The 14441-nt window shown below is 35.9% G+C and overlaps 2 protein-coding genes across 2 annotated transcripts; both read left to right on the top strand.

The window, feature by feature from the left end:
• The first annotated feature begins 832 nt into the window (after positions 1–832).
• Positions 833–4763, top strand: LOC111195380 (uncharacterized). The gene is made up of 2 exons (XM_022682400.2): positions 833–2025; positions 3679–4763. The coding sequence occupies exons 1-2, from the start codon at positions 1078–1080 to the stop codon at positions 3982–3984; spliced, it is 1254 nt and encodes a 417-aa protein (XP_022538121.2). The 5' UTR covers positions 833–1077; the 3' UTR covers positions 3985–4763.
• Positions 4764–6822: 2059 nt separating this feature from the next.
• On the top strand, positions 6823–13697 carry isy1 (ISY1 splicing factor homolog). The gene is made up of 11 exons (XM_007229620.4): positions 6823–6898; positions 7655–7677; positions 7799–7850; positions 8240–8305; positions 8440–8482; positions 8803–8915; positions 9107–9224; positions 9627–9749; positions 11572–11690; positions 11828–11917; positions 12693–13697. The coding sequence occupies exons 1-11, from the start codon at positions 6896–6898 to the stop codon at positions 12798–12800; spliced, it is 858 nt and encodes a 285-aa protein (XP_007229682.2). The 5' UTR covers positions 6823–6895; the 3' UTR covers positions 12801–13697.
• Positions 13698–14441: the final 744 nt, after the last annotated feature.

The raw sequence follows: 14441 nt of genomic DNA, 5'->3' as shown, positions 1-14441 counted from the left end.
AGAACAGCTCAGTGTATGGGGTGGGGTGTGGGCTTTATACCCCTCTAGGCTAGCCCAAACTTACCAGTAGGAATAGTCTCAATATGTTCATGTTTATCTGCTCCAGAGAGTCCTTTTTTGACAGTATTTACAGTGGCTTGCAAAGGTGCTTATACCCCTTGAACTTTTTAAAACATTTTGTCACCTCACAACTACAATCTTAAATATATTTTACTGAGATACATCCATCTTCCCATCAACTCTTTCACTGCTGAAGAAAAGCATATCCACAGCATGATGCTGCCACAACCATGTTTCACAGTGAGGATGGTGTTCAGGGTGATGAGTAGTGTTACTATTCCGCTACACACAGCGTTTTGCATTTAGGCCAAAAAGTTCAACTTTGGTCTCATCTTAACCCCAACACCAACTTTTACAAGTTTGCTGTGTTCCTACATGGCGTGTGGCAAACTGCAAACAACACTTCTTATGTCTTTCTTCCAATATAGGTTTTCTTCTTGCCACTCTTCCATAAAGGTCAGATTTGCATGTGCATGACTTACAATTGTCCTGTGGACAGGTTCTTCCACCTTAAATGTGGATTTCTGCAGCTCCTCCAGAGTGGCCATGGACTCTTAGCTGCCACGTCACTTCACAATTATGTTCTACGTTGTGTTGATCTATTATTTAAAATCTCAATAAAATTCATTTAAGTTTGTTGTAAGGTTGTGAAATGTGGAAAAAGTTGAATAATTTTGCAATACACTGTATTTACAGCTTGTAGAATAAAAGCTTTGCACATCTGTGTAAGCTGTATGCAGTGTTCTTGAAATGGAATGTTCACAAATATTTGGAATCTTTTTCATTGAAAAAAAAAATATAATTATAATTAGGTGTAATGCCTGGCAGGGAAACTAAACCCTAGTGTGCTTTATCAACCACTGCTGTCCAGCAAGTTTGAATTTGGCTGAATCAAGTGTATAAAATTGGGGTAATTTGAAAAGAGAAAACAGTGTAGAATTTTCTGGACCAGAACTACAGAACCCAGATTTACACACGTCTTTCATTTTGCAGGGTTGCTGATTCGTCAATTGAACTATGATGTCAACTACAACATTTGAAGAAAATTCTGATTTTCAAGACAGTGAAGAAAACCTACGAGATCTGGCACAACATGCAAGCATCCTTTCAGAAAATAAGCCCAACCCTGAGGACTTACTCAGCATTAGCTCTGAACATCCTTCTCCAGTGAAGGATGTTCAGCCTACTAGCGACACCAAAGACACTAAAGTGATGGAACTTATTACCGGTCAGTCTTTGATCAAGTCTGGGATCTTGGCCCATCTACAGCTTGCATCACCTCTCGAGTCTGTAACAGAATTGGTGGAGGTAGAAGAGGCATGTGACTTACAAATTTCAGAAGAACCAATTGCAACCAAAGAGATCTTTCCAACCACAACCGTATGTTACATGTCATTAACCACAGAGGGACTGGGACATGCCTTGGAAGGGGCAGCCATCTTTGGAAAAGTCATGGAGTCAAACACTCAACCTGATTTAGGACATCCAGAGAGCCCAATGACAGAAGCTTGTAGCTCCGTCCATGAAATTCCAGTTGGGTCGTGGCTTCAAGAAGATTCCTCGAAGATTTCAGTCATCGAATGTCAACAGGTGGACCAGTGCCCTCCTGCTGTGGGTGGTTTTCAGAAGGAAGCAGCATGGCACCAGTTGACAACTTCTTGTGCTAATTCTGGAGTTTTAGAGGTGACCAAACATTCCTCTGTCCCACCTCTTGAAGACCTTATTACCCCCCAAGAAGTACAAATGTGTCACCAAACTTGTGTAAAAGGTGAAGATACGGTTGGTGATGAATTAAGGTTTGACAGAAAGCCAAACTCAGAGAGGTTTCGAGGTCACATCCGTGAAAAGGAAGACACTGCAACCAATGTGGCTAACCAGACGCTAATTGAAGTTCTCACAGCGTGTGAAGCTAAAGTGGAGCAGTATGAACAGCTCAGATCATCTTCCTTTGACCTGTCTGCTCAGGTAAGAACTTTCTGTTATGCTGCCATTTAAATTGACCCATTTCAAAGTTTTAAAATACAGAAAAAAAATCTACTTTTTAAAGTATGAAAACTTTTCAGCTCCACTGATCATTTAGAACATGCTGTAGTTCTATAATAATTACAGACTGTAGTCCTGTATCTGTTTCTCTGCATACTTTATTATTTTCATACTGTATCATACCCTGTTTTCAACAATCTTGACCCCACAGGACCACCACAGAGCAGCTGTTTTTGGGTGGTGGGTCATTATCAGCACTGCAGTGACACTGGCATGTTGGTGGGGTGTAGTGTGTGTTGTGCTGGTTCGAGTGGATCAGACACAGCAGCGCAGGCTCTAGTATAAAAGGATTCATTAACGAGCCAGAAATGGATCCTTCAGTTGGGATGATTCTATATATATAGAGACAGCTACACAAGGTTTTCCACCTAAACTAAAGACTGCTTTTAGGACACTTTAAACGCATCTAAATATTTCTATGAGGTGTTATTGTTCTATATCCTTCTATATCCTAGTAAAGAACCCTTGAAGAACTTTTTTAGCATGAACCATATGGGTCTGCATGTATTACATTGACGACATTTAAGGATGCTTTCACACCTGTTTTGTTTGGTCCAGACGTTCAGACTTTTCAGTTTGGTCTGAAACAAAGTAACAGGTGTGAAAGGGGCCACAGTCCGGACCAAAGGATCAGAATTTGGTCCCACCAAAAGAGGAGGTCACGGTCCAAGTCTACTGAAGCATGGTCAGGTCCATCTGCAGTGTGAAAGCACTTTTCTAGAGGTTTAGATTTTCTGACCTATTACAGATAGTTAAGTCAGTCCTTAAACATAGAAGAATAAAAAACAATTGCCATTGTGCCAAAATCTAACGCCCTCTGGTGTCACACAGCACACATTGGACAAAATTAATTTTAAATATTACCCACATGTTTAAATATTACCCACATGTTTATTTTAAACAGAAATAAAAGAAATCTGAAGTTTTATACTCATTCTGCTGCATGTTCGTGCATGTACTGTACTTAAAGGGGAGTCGGATTCTGACAGAGAGCTAAAACGCAACACAACACCTGGCAGAAATCCCCAAACTCAACATTCTACAAAACAATGAATATGAAGTACAGAGAGACAGCCTCATAGCTGATGACAACAGGATGTACTCTTTAGTCCGCTCATTAAACTGCAGTGTGAAACCAATACACAAACCTTGGTGCAGACTCTGGTCCAAGGCCCTAAGATATAGTGTAAGATAGAACGGCTCAGGTAGGCCTTTTTAACCCAAAGTACTCTGGTTCTCAGACTGGTTTCTTTCAGGCGTATAAGAACTTTGGTTGCAATGTTGCACCATGACGTTTTTTTTCTACAAAATGAAAACATGGATCAACTTTTGGTTAGACATGACACAACTGTTCATGCAGAAAAACCTATGATGCAACATTGGAGGGAGGAAAAAAAAAAAAAGGCAGGGCTGACTTTGCATGTGTCACAGGATGCATGTGCTAGACCAGGTCCTCCTATTGTCATTGGGGGCATTGCAAGTGTAGAGGGAGTTTCGGATGTATAGTTTGTATAGTTTAGTATTGTTGGTCAAAGTGAATTTTGACTATTGTGTTTTTCTTCTGCTCTATTTTAGCTGCGTTCTGCCCAGCTTATGGCTGATAGTCTGCATCAGAGAATGCTCAGCCTTGAGCACGAACACAGTCTGAAAGACAAGAAACTACAGGAGCTAACAACTATTCTGGAGAAGACCAGTGAAACACTGCAAGCAAGGAACTGGGAAATGGCTACAATCACTAATGAGCTCCAGCAGCTTCACTTACAGGTGGAGGCACAGAAGAATGTGCCCGATGCTGCCAGAACAATAACAGCTAACGGACTCGCCACTCCTGACCCACAACTACAGCTGAGCAGGAGCTCTAAAATATGTACACTGTTGTGATAATAACAGTTGATAATGATGATGGTTTTTCACTGAAATAAAACATTCAGCCCTGAATGAAGGGCCTGGTTCTGATATTCTGCACTGGTAAAATCTACCGACTACAGTGGATTAGATCACCACAGTCAGGTATTTAATTATAAGTACTGAACATTGAACATGTGATATTGTGTGTATATTTATATTGTATGTATCTACACATTACCACTTTGAAATAAAGCAGTACATATTTGACGAAAGTCTAAACTTTTAGCTTTAATTTAAGGAATTTAGTATTTACACGTACTATAAAGCATTGTCCTGTCAATTTTGCAGCATTTAATCCAATCTGCCCACATTAAAAATCAGCAGTCATATCATCCACAGTGACCCAGGCCAGCTGTAATACTACCTTAACTTAGACAGAAAAACACATAAACTTGTTTAACCCTTTCAGACCCTGCGTCTATTACAATATACATCATGTATTTTCTTTTTTTTTTGTTTTGTTGAACATAACAGTAATTGAGATCTGTTTTTAATCACAATAGACTATAAACAAGCCAAAGAAAAAGTTCATACGCCAATAAATAAAAATCTTTGCCCCGCCCACTGCACTGAAAAAAAAAACCCACTAGATCCAAATGGACAATTTAAAAGAGTTATTTTTTACTAATAGTACGTATTTAAGAACACTTTAATTAAAACATGTTTATTTTAGTGTTTAGGGATAGCTTGTGAACTTATTTTGGTTAATTGGATTTAGTGTATATATAGATTGTATGTTATAATATTTTAGTCTTCCTGTGTGTGCATTGTATTCTTCTTCTTCTTCTTCTTTTCATTATTATTATTATTATTATTATTATTATTAATAATAATATTTTATCAACACTGCCACATAATTCAGGTCTGAAAGGGTTACTTTCACATTATTTTGTAAATACTGTAAAGTTCTGTGTATTAATCAGATTACATATACAATTTATTTCTTTGAGTAAAGTAATTTTCTATGTTTATTAATTAATTTATTTATTTTGTAATGGCTTGGGCTGTTCAATTATTTATTAATTTATATTGTTGTATATTGGTAGTTAATAATTTATTTTGTGTAATTTCTGTTTAAGATGGATGCTAATGTATGATGTACTTTCCATATACAGCAAATAAAATACACTGGTTGCTTATTCAGTATTTACACTATACTCACCTTACATCTTTATTATAATTCATATATATTTAAAAGACAGACTAAAATCAGTGGTATTAATCGTGTGCTCACAGCAGCTCCAGAGCTTCTATTTCTAGTGGTTGCTGCTTTTCTGTGAAATGCAGTGTACTTGAAATCAAAACTCCATATATCTCTTTGTGGTGTTTGTGTGCTCAGAGCCTCTGCTTTTACCACCCTCCTCCTTCATTAATATTAAAAGGTGGAACGTTAGTCGCTGTGAGGGGTCAGTGTCCTGTTCACCTTCACTGAGACACTACTGTCATCACCCGGCTCATCCTCCTCCACACTGCAAGTGGACCTTCTCTTTTCACCACTTTCCCCTCTGAACAGAGAGCATTGCTCAGGTATTAATAATTCATTAAGGATGAATTACAGTGTAAGCAATAGAATATCAGTGCCGAAACATAGGATGAGCTTCAATAGCTTTTGCAAAGGACACTGTCCAATTATAAACCTCTAATACAGTCATAAGAATAGAACAGTTATGCTGTTACTAGTTACATTAAATATACAGTACTAAACCTCCTGAGACCCAGACTTTTGCTTGACATTTTTAACTTCTCTTAGCTATTTGGTATTCGTATTTGGTATTTTTTTTAAATAAAGCTTTTGCCAAAAACAACGTATGGGCATAGTAGTTAATGTTAAGATTTAAAAATTGCCTTTGCCATTTGGGATCAAAACTAAGCCAATAAAATGAAACTTAAAATTTTATGAGAATTTTTACCTGGCTCATATTTCTGCCTGGATTGGCTGATTAAACTTGTACTGGCATGTCAACTATCTTGTTTTTAATTAATTTAGTTTAATGTTGTCAAATGTTACCAGATTAGATGTTATTGGCAGTGTTTCCATATGAGGCCAAAGTATCAACATTTAAAAAATAAAGTATAATGGTGCCGAAAAGCAAAAATGTAATGTCCTCATAAGAGGATGCAGGGTCTCAGGAGGTTAAGTTAATATATTCAACTTCAGTGAAATATAAGGCACTAAAGAAAATATTACAGTACTGACACAGCTTACCTAAAAATGTACAATACTCCAGTGAAAGTAAAAAGTATTTAAATAAATATTACAGAAGCCATGTAAAATTTATATCACTGTTTTGTAACATATATCTTTGGGCCAAAACACGTTTATGTTGGAGGGGTACGCGTTTAGTCCCACATAGAAACCGCAGGACCCGAATATATGAAAATATGAAATGAAATAAAAGTGGAAGTACGAGAACAATATTCCAGTGGATAAAGACAGTATTTTATACAGTAGTGAAGTAAAAATAATACTATAGTAGATACAGATAAAGCATTTAGTATTTAAGCACAGTAGTGAAGTAGTTTTACTTTGTTACTATACATCTCTGTATGTGATCACATGTTTACAGTGTCCTCAACACGAGCAGTCTTCAACCACTAGGTGGCGTCAAAAGTCGCAAAAAAGAAATAAAAGGAATAAAATAAAAGTCTTTTTTCGTTGTAATATGATTATTTATTTTGCTTTGATAGGAAACGTATTATTACACATTTATTTTAAATAAAAAGACAATGGACTTCTTGTGCTCGTACATTAATGAAAAATATTATTTTAACTACTTTTATTTTGTATTTTTTATTCATTCATGTCGTCACTAAAGTTGTTAGTCGCGTCACAGAGCTGCGCCGGCACGTTTACAAACGGAGTAATCTGCCTTAACCACTAAAAATGGTAAAAACTCGCTTTATTTAATACTTTAAACTGAAATATGCAGCATAGCAGTGATAATATGTTGTTACGCAATTAAGCTGAACCTGTTTTGGAACTCCATCTGCTTGATTTTATTAGTTTTTCGTGGCTAAAGTTGGATTTTCTTTAACCTGGTTTGAATTTTTTGTTCCACCTTAAATAGTGTCGCAGTTACAACTTGGCTGTTCAGGCGCCAGAATGCAACTGTTACACAGCTTAAGGTGGAACGGGGAATTGGAAAATAAAAGCCAGCTTCAATCTGAATATTAGCTGCATTAGAGATCGAAGGATATTATTAACGTTTTAGACAACACATTTTTGCAGAAAAATTAAAATAACGTTTTTATTAATATATGAGCTACTATTTTATGCTACGTTTGAAATGATGACTAATGTAATGGCATGAAATCGTAAATGCGCAATCTTTTAGAGAGCACTAGATTTTTAATTAATAGGAATATTAAGCCATTGAACTGTTTTTAAGCAAAGCCAAAATACCATCTCATTCACGTGTGTTCAATCTCCTCAGTAAAAACACTGTATAATTTTGAGGTCCATACATTGTACTGTAAGTTGTGTAATTATTGTAAAAGCCTTCTCCAGTATCTATAAACACAGGACATAAGAATGTGTTGAATCCAAATGGGAGTCATAAGTTATCTAAGAGTTATCTGGTCTATAATTATTTTATTTCCATGTTTGACTTGCCCAATTAACATAATTTCGGTTTTGTTTCAGGCTCGAAATGCAGAAAAGGCCATGTAAGTCTTGATTTTTGTGAAGTATTTTACAATCTGAAGAGATGTTTGGATTGTTTTCGTAGTAGACTTTGCATTATTGCTTTGATGTTGTTACAAATGCCTTGTGTTTTGTTCTCTGTAGGACGGCCTTGGCCAGATTTCGTCAAGCACAACTTGAAGAAGGAAAAGTCAAGGTAATTTAAATACGGGTGTAACAATGCACTCTGCTTATGATTCTGGATTCACAATTAATATCACAGTATTTCAAACAAATTATAAAGGACAACAAATACAGAGATTTTTTCTTCGTTTTATTTCTTATGTATATAAACAATGACTAATTCACTTTGTATAATTGCTCCTTGTACTGTTCTAAACATAAGAAAACTAATGTTTTGATTTATTTCTCAATTATTCACTTGTTTATTTAGGCATTCATCTAGAGTGAATATCATTGTCTAAGCGGAAAGTAAAAAGGAAATAGCATTTTTTACTGTACTTAAATAGGTTTTTGTATATCTTCTGTTTTATTTATGTTATTAATACTTAATCTTTTTTATTTCTTTTTATCTTTCTGTTGCAGGAAAGACGACCATTTCTTGCCTCAGAATGTAATGAGCTTCCAAAAGCAGAGAAGTGGCGACGACAGGTAAGAGAAATCAGTGTGATTTGTGTGAATATGTGTGCAATGTTGACTGCATCTTCAAGTTTTAGTCATCAGTTTATTTGTTTGTACAACTAATAAATGGCTTTGATTAATAAAAGCTTTCATTTTGGTTACAGATCATCAGTGAAATTTCCAAGAAAGTAGCACAGATTCAAAATGGTGAGTACAATTTTATCATGTACAGGCATACACTGATTAACTGTGGCATTATTCTCTTTTTTTCCCCCCTCATTTTTCTTTTTTTTGTGTATATGGAAAAATATATATATTGTTTGCATATTTTCGGACACTTCTTCTGCTCTGTGCTGCTGTAACACTGATACTGTCCCTGCTGTGAAATTAATAACAGATTATTAAGTGACCAGTGAATTGAATAACACTGATATATTAAAACAGTCAGTTTTGTGCACAGAAACACAGAAAGAAAGATCTACTCTATGTAATGATTGATGATTGTGATTTAAATTTATGTTTTTCAGCTGGTTTGGGTGAGTTTAAGATCCGTGATTTGAATGATGAAATCAACAAGCTTCTTCGAGAGAAAGGTCACTGGGAGGTTCGGATCAAGGAACTGGGAGGACCTGACTATGCGGTAAACATTTAAAACAAATATTGTTAAGAATTTAGAAACCATAATAATGGTGGCAGGTATGCACTTCTAAGCTGTGTATTGTTTGAAATTTGACAAAAAATCGAAATCTCTCTATAACTCTATATGTAAAAATGTAACACACCGGAACTTAGGAAAACAATAACTTCTGCTTTGTCTTTTTTGTTTCTTAGAGAGTAGGACCAAAGATGCTTGATCATGAGGGCAAAGAGGTGCCAGGAAACAGAGGTTACAAGTATTTTGGTGCTGCAAAAGACCTTCCTGGAGTAAGAGAGCTGTTTGAAAAAGAACGTAAGTTGGATTAAAAGATAACTTTGTTTAATAAATACCATCTCAGATATTGTAGGCACCCATTTAATATATGTAGACTGGGGAGAACTTAATTCAGGTCCATAATTGATCTTATCAGTGTAAGATATTCAAGATGTTCATTTTTACATAGATTGTTTGTCTATTGTTGCCAGAAATTGATTAAGCATTAGTACTACAGCACTGTGAATTCTGAATGGAGAGTTGTCATACTCTACATCCAGTTTTTATTTCACATTCTTTAGTCCATGGCCAGTTAATTATTCAAGATCCCAATCTGAAGCAGTGCATTCTAGAACATTGCTTAATCCCTGTCTGGAAAACCAGTCACTATCCAGAGCATTTTTGTTCTAAACATAACCATATGAAACTTCTCCTATATAGCTGCTCCACCCCCCAGAAAAACACGGGCAGAGCTGATGAAGGACATCGATGCTGAGTATTACGGCTACCGAGACGAAGACGATGGGGTTTTAGTGCCCTTGGAGCAGGAATATGAGAAACAAGGTATGTTGTCTTAAATTACATCATAAACATGTTTAAGCTTATCTCTAGAAAGGGCTGAATATTAACTACCAATTTAGACCTCATTAAATCATCATTATGCAATAATTTATTTGTTTAGTTAATATACTTGGGCTCCACCTAAAGATGGTGGATTGTGCTTTAAGTGCCCCCTAATTGGCAGCTGTACACATGCATTTGTAGGCAAGCTGTGACATGGAGAAGCTGCGTCATGCCTTCATTGCCTATTGATGCCCAGTAACTTTGCGTTATAAAGTAATAAGTGAAACAAATTAACCTGTAATATTTTTAGTGACAATGCATTTTCATGTCTTTTTAGATCTGAATTGGAATCAGTCTCATATTCATATTAGAATTAGTAATTATCCAAATTTAAAAGATTTTTATTATTATACTAATGCATACTAATGTTTTTTATTAAACACTTAAAACACTCAAACAAACAATTATGGTGGGTCTTTAATACCCAGTTACTAGGAAATGCAGCCCTGTCAACTTGCGATTAGATCACTTAAAGCAGATGTTAATATCAAAATTATGAGAGTCAAGGTCATTCCACAATCTGTCCTTACAACGGATCTTTTAGGACAATCAGTCTCATGCTTCATTCATTACATCAGTTACACACGCGCAGCATCTGTCTTGTGCCTCTGGAAGAGAGACCATGTACCACGAGACATTCCTCTCAATACTGAAACGTGATTTCACTTCATTAGGGGCTGGAACACTCGTTGACTCGCTCACACACGCATGAACTCACTCGCACACACTCACCCAAAGACACCAGGGTATTCTGATATAAAGGGGGCTTTGTGTGTGTGTATATGCACAGAGTGGTGGTCTTACATGCTGCTGTAACTCTTGGGCCATGTGTTTCGGATTTGGGTGAATTACTGAAACCCTCACACTCAACTCGATGAGATTCGGTGCTTCTTAAGCCGTAAATGTCCGTCTGATAGTCCAGTGGCCTGTCAGCTGTGCCCCAGTCGTGTGACTACATTCGGTTACAGTGTCCTACCAGAGTAGTGGCAGTACACTACCCAATCACTATCGATAAACGTCTATTTACTGGTCTATTTTCATATATAAATCGCACTGGATTATAAGGTGCATTTTAAGAGACACTATAAGGAGCTTCTAATTCAGCAGGTCTCGCCGCTGGGTGGTGGTGGGGGGTAGCTAAATGGTTTAGTAAAACTAAGCTAAGAAAGAAAAATGTAATAAAAAAAGACTTTCTTTTAAAGTCAAACGAGCACTGGGTGTAAATCTACACAGATTTCTCTCCTGAAAACTGCTTATTTGAGCGGCTAATGCTAACGCTACTCCAGTCCTGGTGCTGGATAACTAAGCTGAAACTTCTGAATAACACTGCAATTTGGCAGAGTGGCTTTACTGCTCCTTAATACCTGACTGGTAAAATTCATACAAAAGACGCACTGGACGAAAAGGCACACTGACGATTTTGGGGAAAATTAAAGGATTTTAAGTGCCTTATATTGCCTTATAGTACGAAAAATACGGTAAGTTAAGTACAAATACCGTAATTTAAAAATTAATTATTTAAAATGGCTGAGTTCAATAAAACATTCAGAAACTCAATTTTCATATAGTCTATTACCACTTATTGTTCTCATCAGCAGCAGGTTTGGTGAATCAGAACTTATTAATAGGAAATCAGGTGAGATGCTGATTGATCCACTGGGATCCAGGCAGGGAGTTTCCAGAAAAATAAATCTGTAACCAAGGTTTGTTCTTCAGTTTAGCTTACAATATTTACACTATTTTTTGTTTGTTGTGTACACAGTGATAGCGGAAGCAATTGAGAAATGGAAGGAAGAAAAAGAGGCACGATTAGCCGGGGTTGGAGGAACCAAAGAGGTGGAGGAGGAGGAAGAATACATCTATGCCATCAAAGATGATGAGGTATTAGGGAAAAACTGTAAAATATAATCTCTGGTATTTTGTGGACATTTGGTCCCACTGGTCCCCAATGATATTTAAAATATGATTGAATTTCATAACTGATGTTTTAATTTGTCATTTGAATTATTCCCCACAAGCACTCTGATGATGAGATGAGAGAACAGATGGAGGGTGAAGACGGAGCACAGACATTTATCGCACATGTCCCTGTGCCATCACAGAAAGAGGTGAGTATATATTATATAGTATATCATCACTGTCTAATGAAAAACATGTATCTTTAAAGTAGCAACTTTACAGAAGAGACATTAGAACGTTTTAACTTTCAATTAAAATCAGTGTAAAAAGAGTTTATTCCAGGTACTTTTGTTGTATTTTATTTAAAAAAAAATTACTCAGTGTAAGGGACTGTTTGTTATTTCAAATTATGTAGTTGAGATACTTTGTTTTTAATTAAACAGTGATGATCTGTTTTGGTCCTGTAGGGCTTCACTCAGCATTGCTTAGTAATTCCCTAACGTCTGGACACTTGTCCCCAAAGGACTTTAATTAAAGAGCCCTATATATCTTACAGTGTTTGTTTATGCCGACAAAGAGGCATTTTAAGTTGTTAGTGTGAACAATTAATAGTGTATTAATATATAATAGTATATAGTATATAATAGTATATGAATTTATAATAGCAGTAACAGCAATGATAATATGCTATTTGTACGGAGCCTTTTATAAGTATGTATCTCATACTGCTTGTGAAGTGCAGTAACACTTCACAAGTAAAATTTTAATAATTTCAAATAAGTAACACAATACTGTATTATATACAAATAGTACAGATTTGGTGTTCTTACTATGTTAACCATTCATAAGACAGCATGCAAATCTGTTAATTAAAATGCACAATAATTAAAAAATAATCTTTGTTTCCCAAATGTGTGACATTCAGTTTGACATTGTGTGCATTCAGTTTGACTCCTCCTTATTGATTGTATTGATTGGTTACAGATTGAAGAAGCCTTGGTCAGAAGAAAGAAGATGGAGCTGTTGCAGAAGTACGCCAGCGAGAGCCTGATGGCACAGAGTGAAGAGGCGAAGGCACTGCTGGGCTTGTAGTGTTCAGTTGTTTCAGTAGATCATGTTGGTATTTGGCAGTCTGAAATGATCAGCAGGCCATTGAAATCACTGACATTGAAATCTATTGAGGAGTTGGTTCTGAAGGTCACAAAGGTTGAATGAATGGAATAAAGTGGAATTCGTATCTGCCAACTCTGCCAACAAATGAGTTCTAACATTAGTTGGCAGAGTATAGATAAACCAACGAGAACTAATAGCATCCTACAATGTACTGGGGATATCATGATAGATGATGCTCACATTATAGTTATTTGCAAAGGTTAAGGCACCACTGGTCAAATTACAAGTTCTTATATAATACAGGGAATATTGAAGCTTAAATATTGTGTGTGTAAATGCAATGGCTTTATGTTTTTTGTAATGTATTTTCAAAAGCATTCAATCTAGAAAATGCAATTTATTCAAATTGATTGACAATGGGTGCAACAGCTTTTGCATAATACTATGTTCAGTGGCTGTAATGAACTGTAACTGTTTTCGCTCTGAAAAATAAGGGTGCTTTAAAAAATATATTTTTATTTTTTGAGTGATTCCACAGAGGTCCACTTTTGTTTTAATAGTGATAAAATGAAAGTGTAAATATAGGAATGTGAGAACATTTAAATTGGTAAAGAACCTTTAAGTGAAGATTATTTGAATCTCTTAAAGGTTCTTCACACTGCAAAACTAAAAGTGGTTTCTCTATGACATTCCTCAAAGAACCCTTTCACCTCTATTTTTAAGTGTACATTGTTAGGAAGACGTTACAATGTTTTGGGACTGGGCTGTGGATTATAGACCCACTGTGAGATGACCAGCCAACAGTTCTGTTGTAAATATATTTGTACAATGCTCTCATACTTTTTCTGGACCAGTAAAGAATTTTCTATAAAATTATATATTTGTGGCTAATTCACTGACTTAAGGTGATGCACCCAATTAGCCTTGATTTGAAGCAGCTTGGTTCATGTGACCACCAAGATTAGAATAAACCATGATCACACGTGCAATGTCAAGACTAAATGTAATCTCCTCATTCCCTCTTCCATCAGACTCTGCCTTCCTTTTCCAGTATTCTCCTTTAAAACTATCATTTAATTTCAGACACTTACTAAAGTGACTTTCACATAAATAAAGGTATAACAGTGAATTTGGCATTATACATAAACTGTGCCAACAATTAAAATGAAACAGTGTTAAAAATATACCTGAGAAATATATATATTTTAGGAGTATCCAAGAGTAAAGCTCAGCTTGCTGCTCTTGGATTTAGTTGTTTTCTAGATTTATGTCACTATTATTTTTTATGAATGTATTTTTGCTCTTGATGGAAATGAACATGAGTGTTTTATCATTTAAGAACATATTACCCATCTTTTTATATAAGCCTTTTGGAAGGAATCAAAGGGTTTGTTTTGACAAACTCCTGGCTAAGTGGATTTTTTTTCTTCTGGAGTGTATCTGCCAGTGACCTCACTAGGACAGATGTGGCAGTGTTCCCATATTCATAGTTGGTTTCTACTACACTTAGATACTGCACAGATCTGGCAACCCAGACCCTACAGTAATTTTCAGTCCACAGTTAACAAAAAAGTTGTTAGTTTCGTATCAGTTATTTAAGCTATATATTCATGTGATGAT

Source organism: Astyanax mexicanus, chromosome 24 (assembly GCF_023375975.1).
Source record: "Astyanax mexicanus isolate ESR-SI-001 chromosome 24, AstMex3_surface, whole genome shotgun sequence".
NCBI lineage: Eukaryota > Metazoa > Chordata > Actinopteri > Characiformes > Acestrorhamphidae > Astyanax > Astyanax mexicanus.
This window is presented reverse-complemented; position numbering and strand designations above follow the sequence as displayed.

Excerpts from the sequence above, each read along its gene's own strand:
- LOC111195380 (XM_022682400.2), top strand. The coding sequence starts at position 1,078 with ATGATGTCAACTACAACATTTGAAGAAAATTCTGATTTTCAAGACAGT. Across the intron at positions 2,026-3,678 it reads CCTTTGACCTGTCTGCTCAG|CTGCGTTCTGCCCAGCTTAT; the intron begins GTAAGAACTTTC and ends GCTCTATTTTAG.
- isy1 (XM_007229620.4), top strand. Across the intron at positions 9,225-9,626 it reads AGAGCTGTTTGAAAAAGAAC|CTGCTCCACCCCCCAGAAAA; the intron begins GTAAGTTGGATT and ends TCTCCTATATAG. Across the intron at positions 11,691-11,827 it reads ATGCCATCAAAGATGATGAG|CACTCTGATGATGAGATGAG; the intron begins GTATTAGGGAAA and ends ATTCCCCACAAG.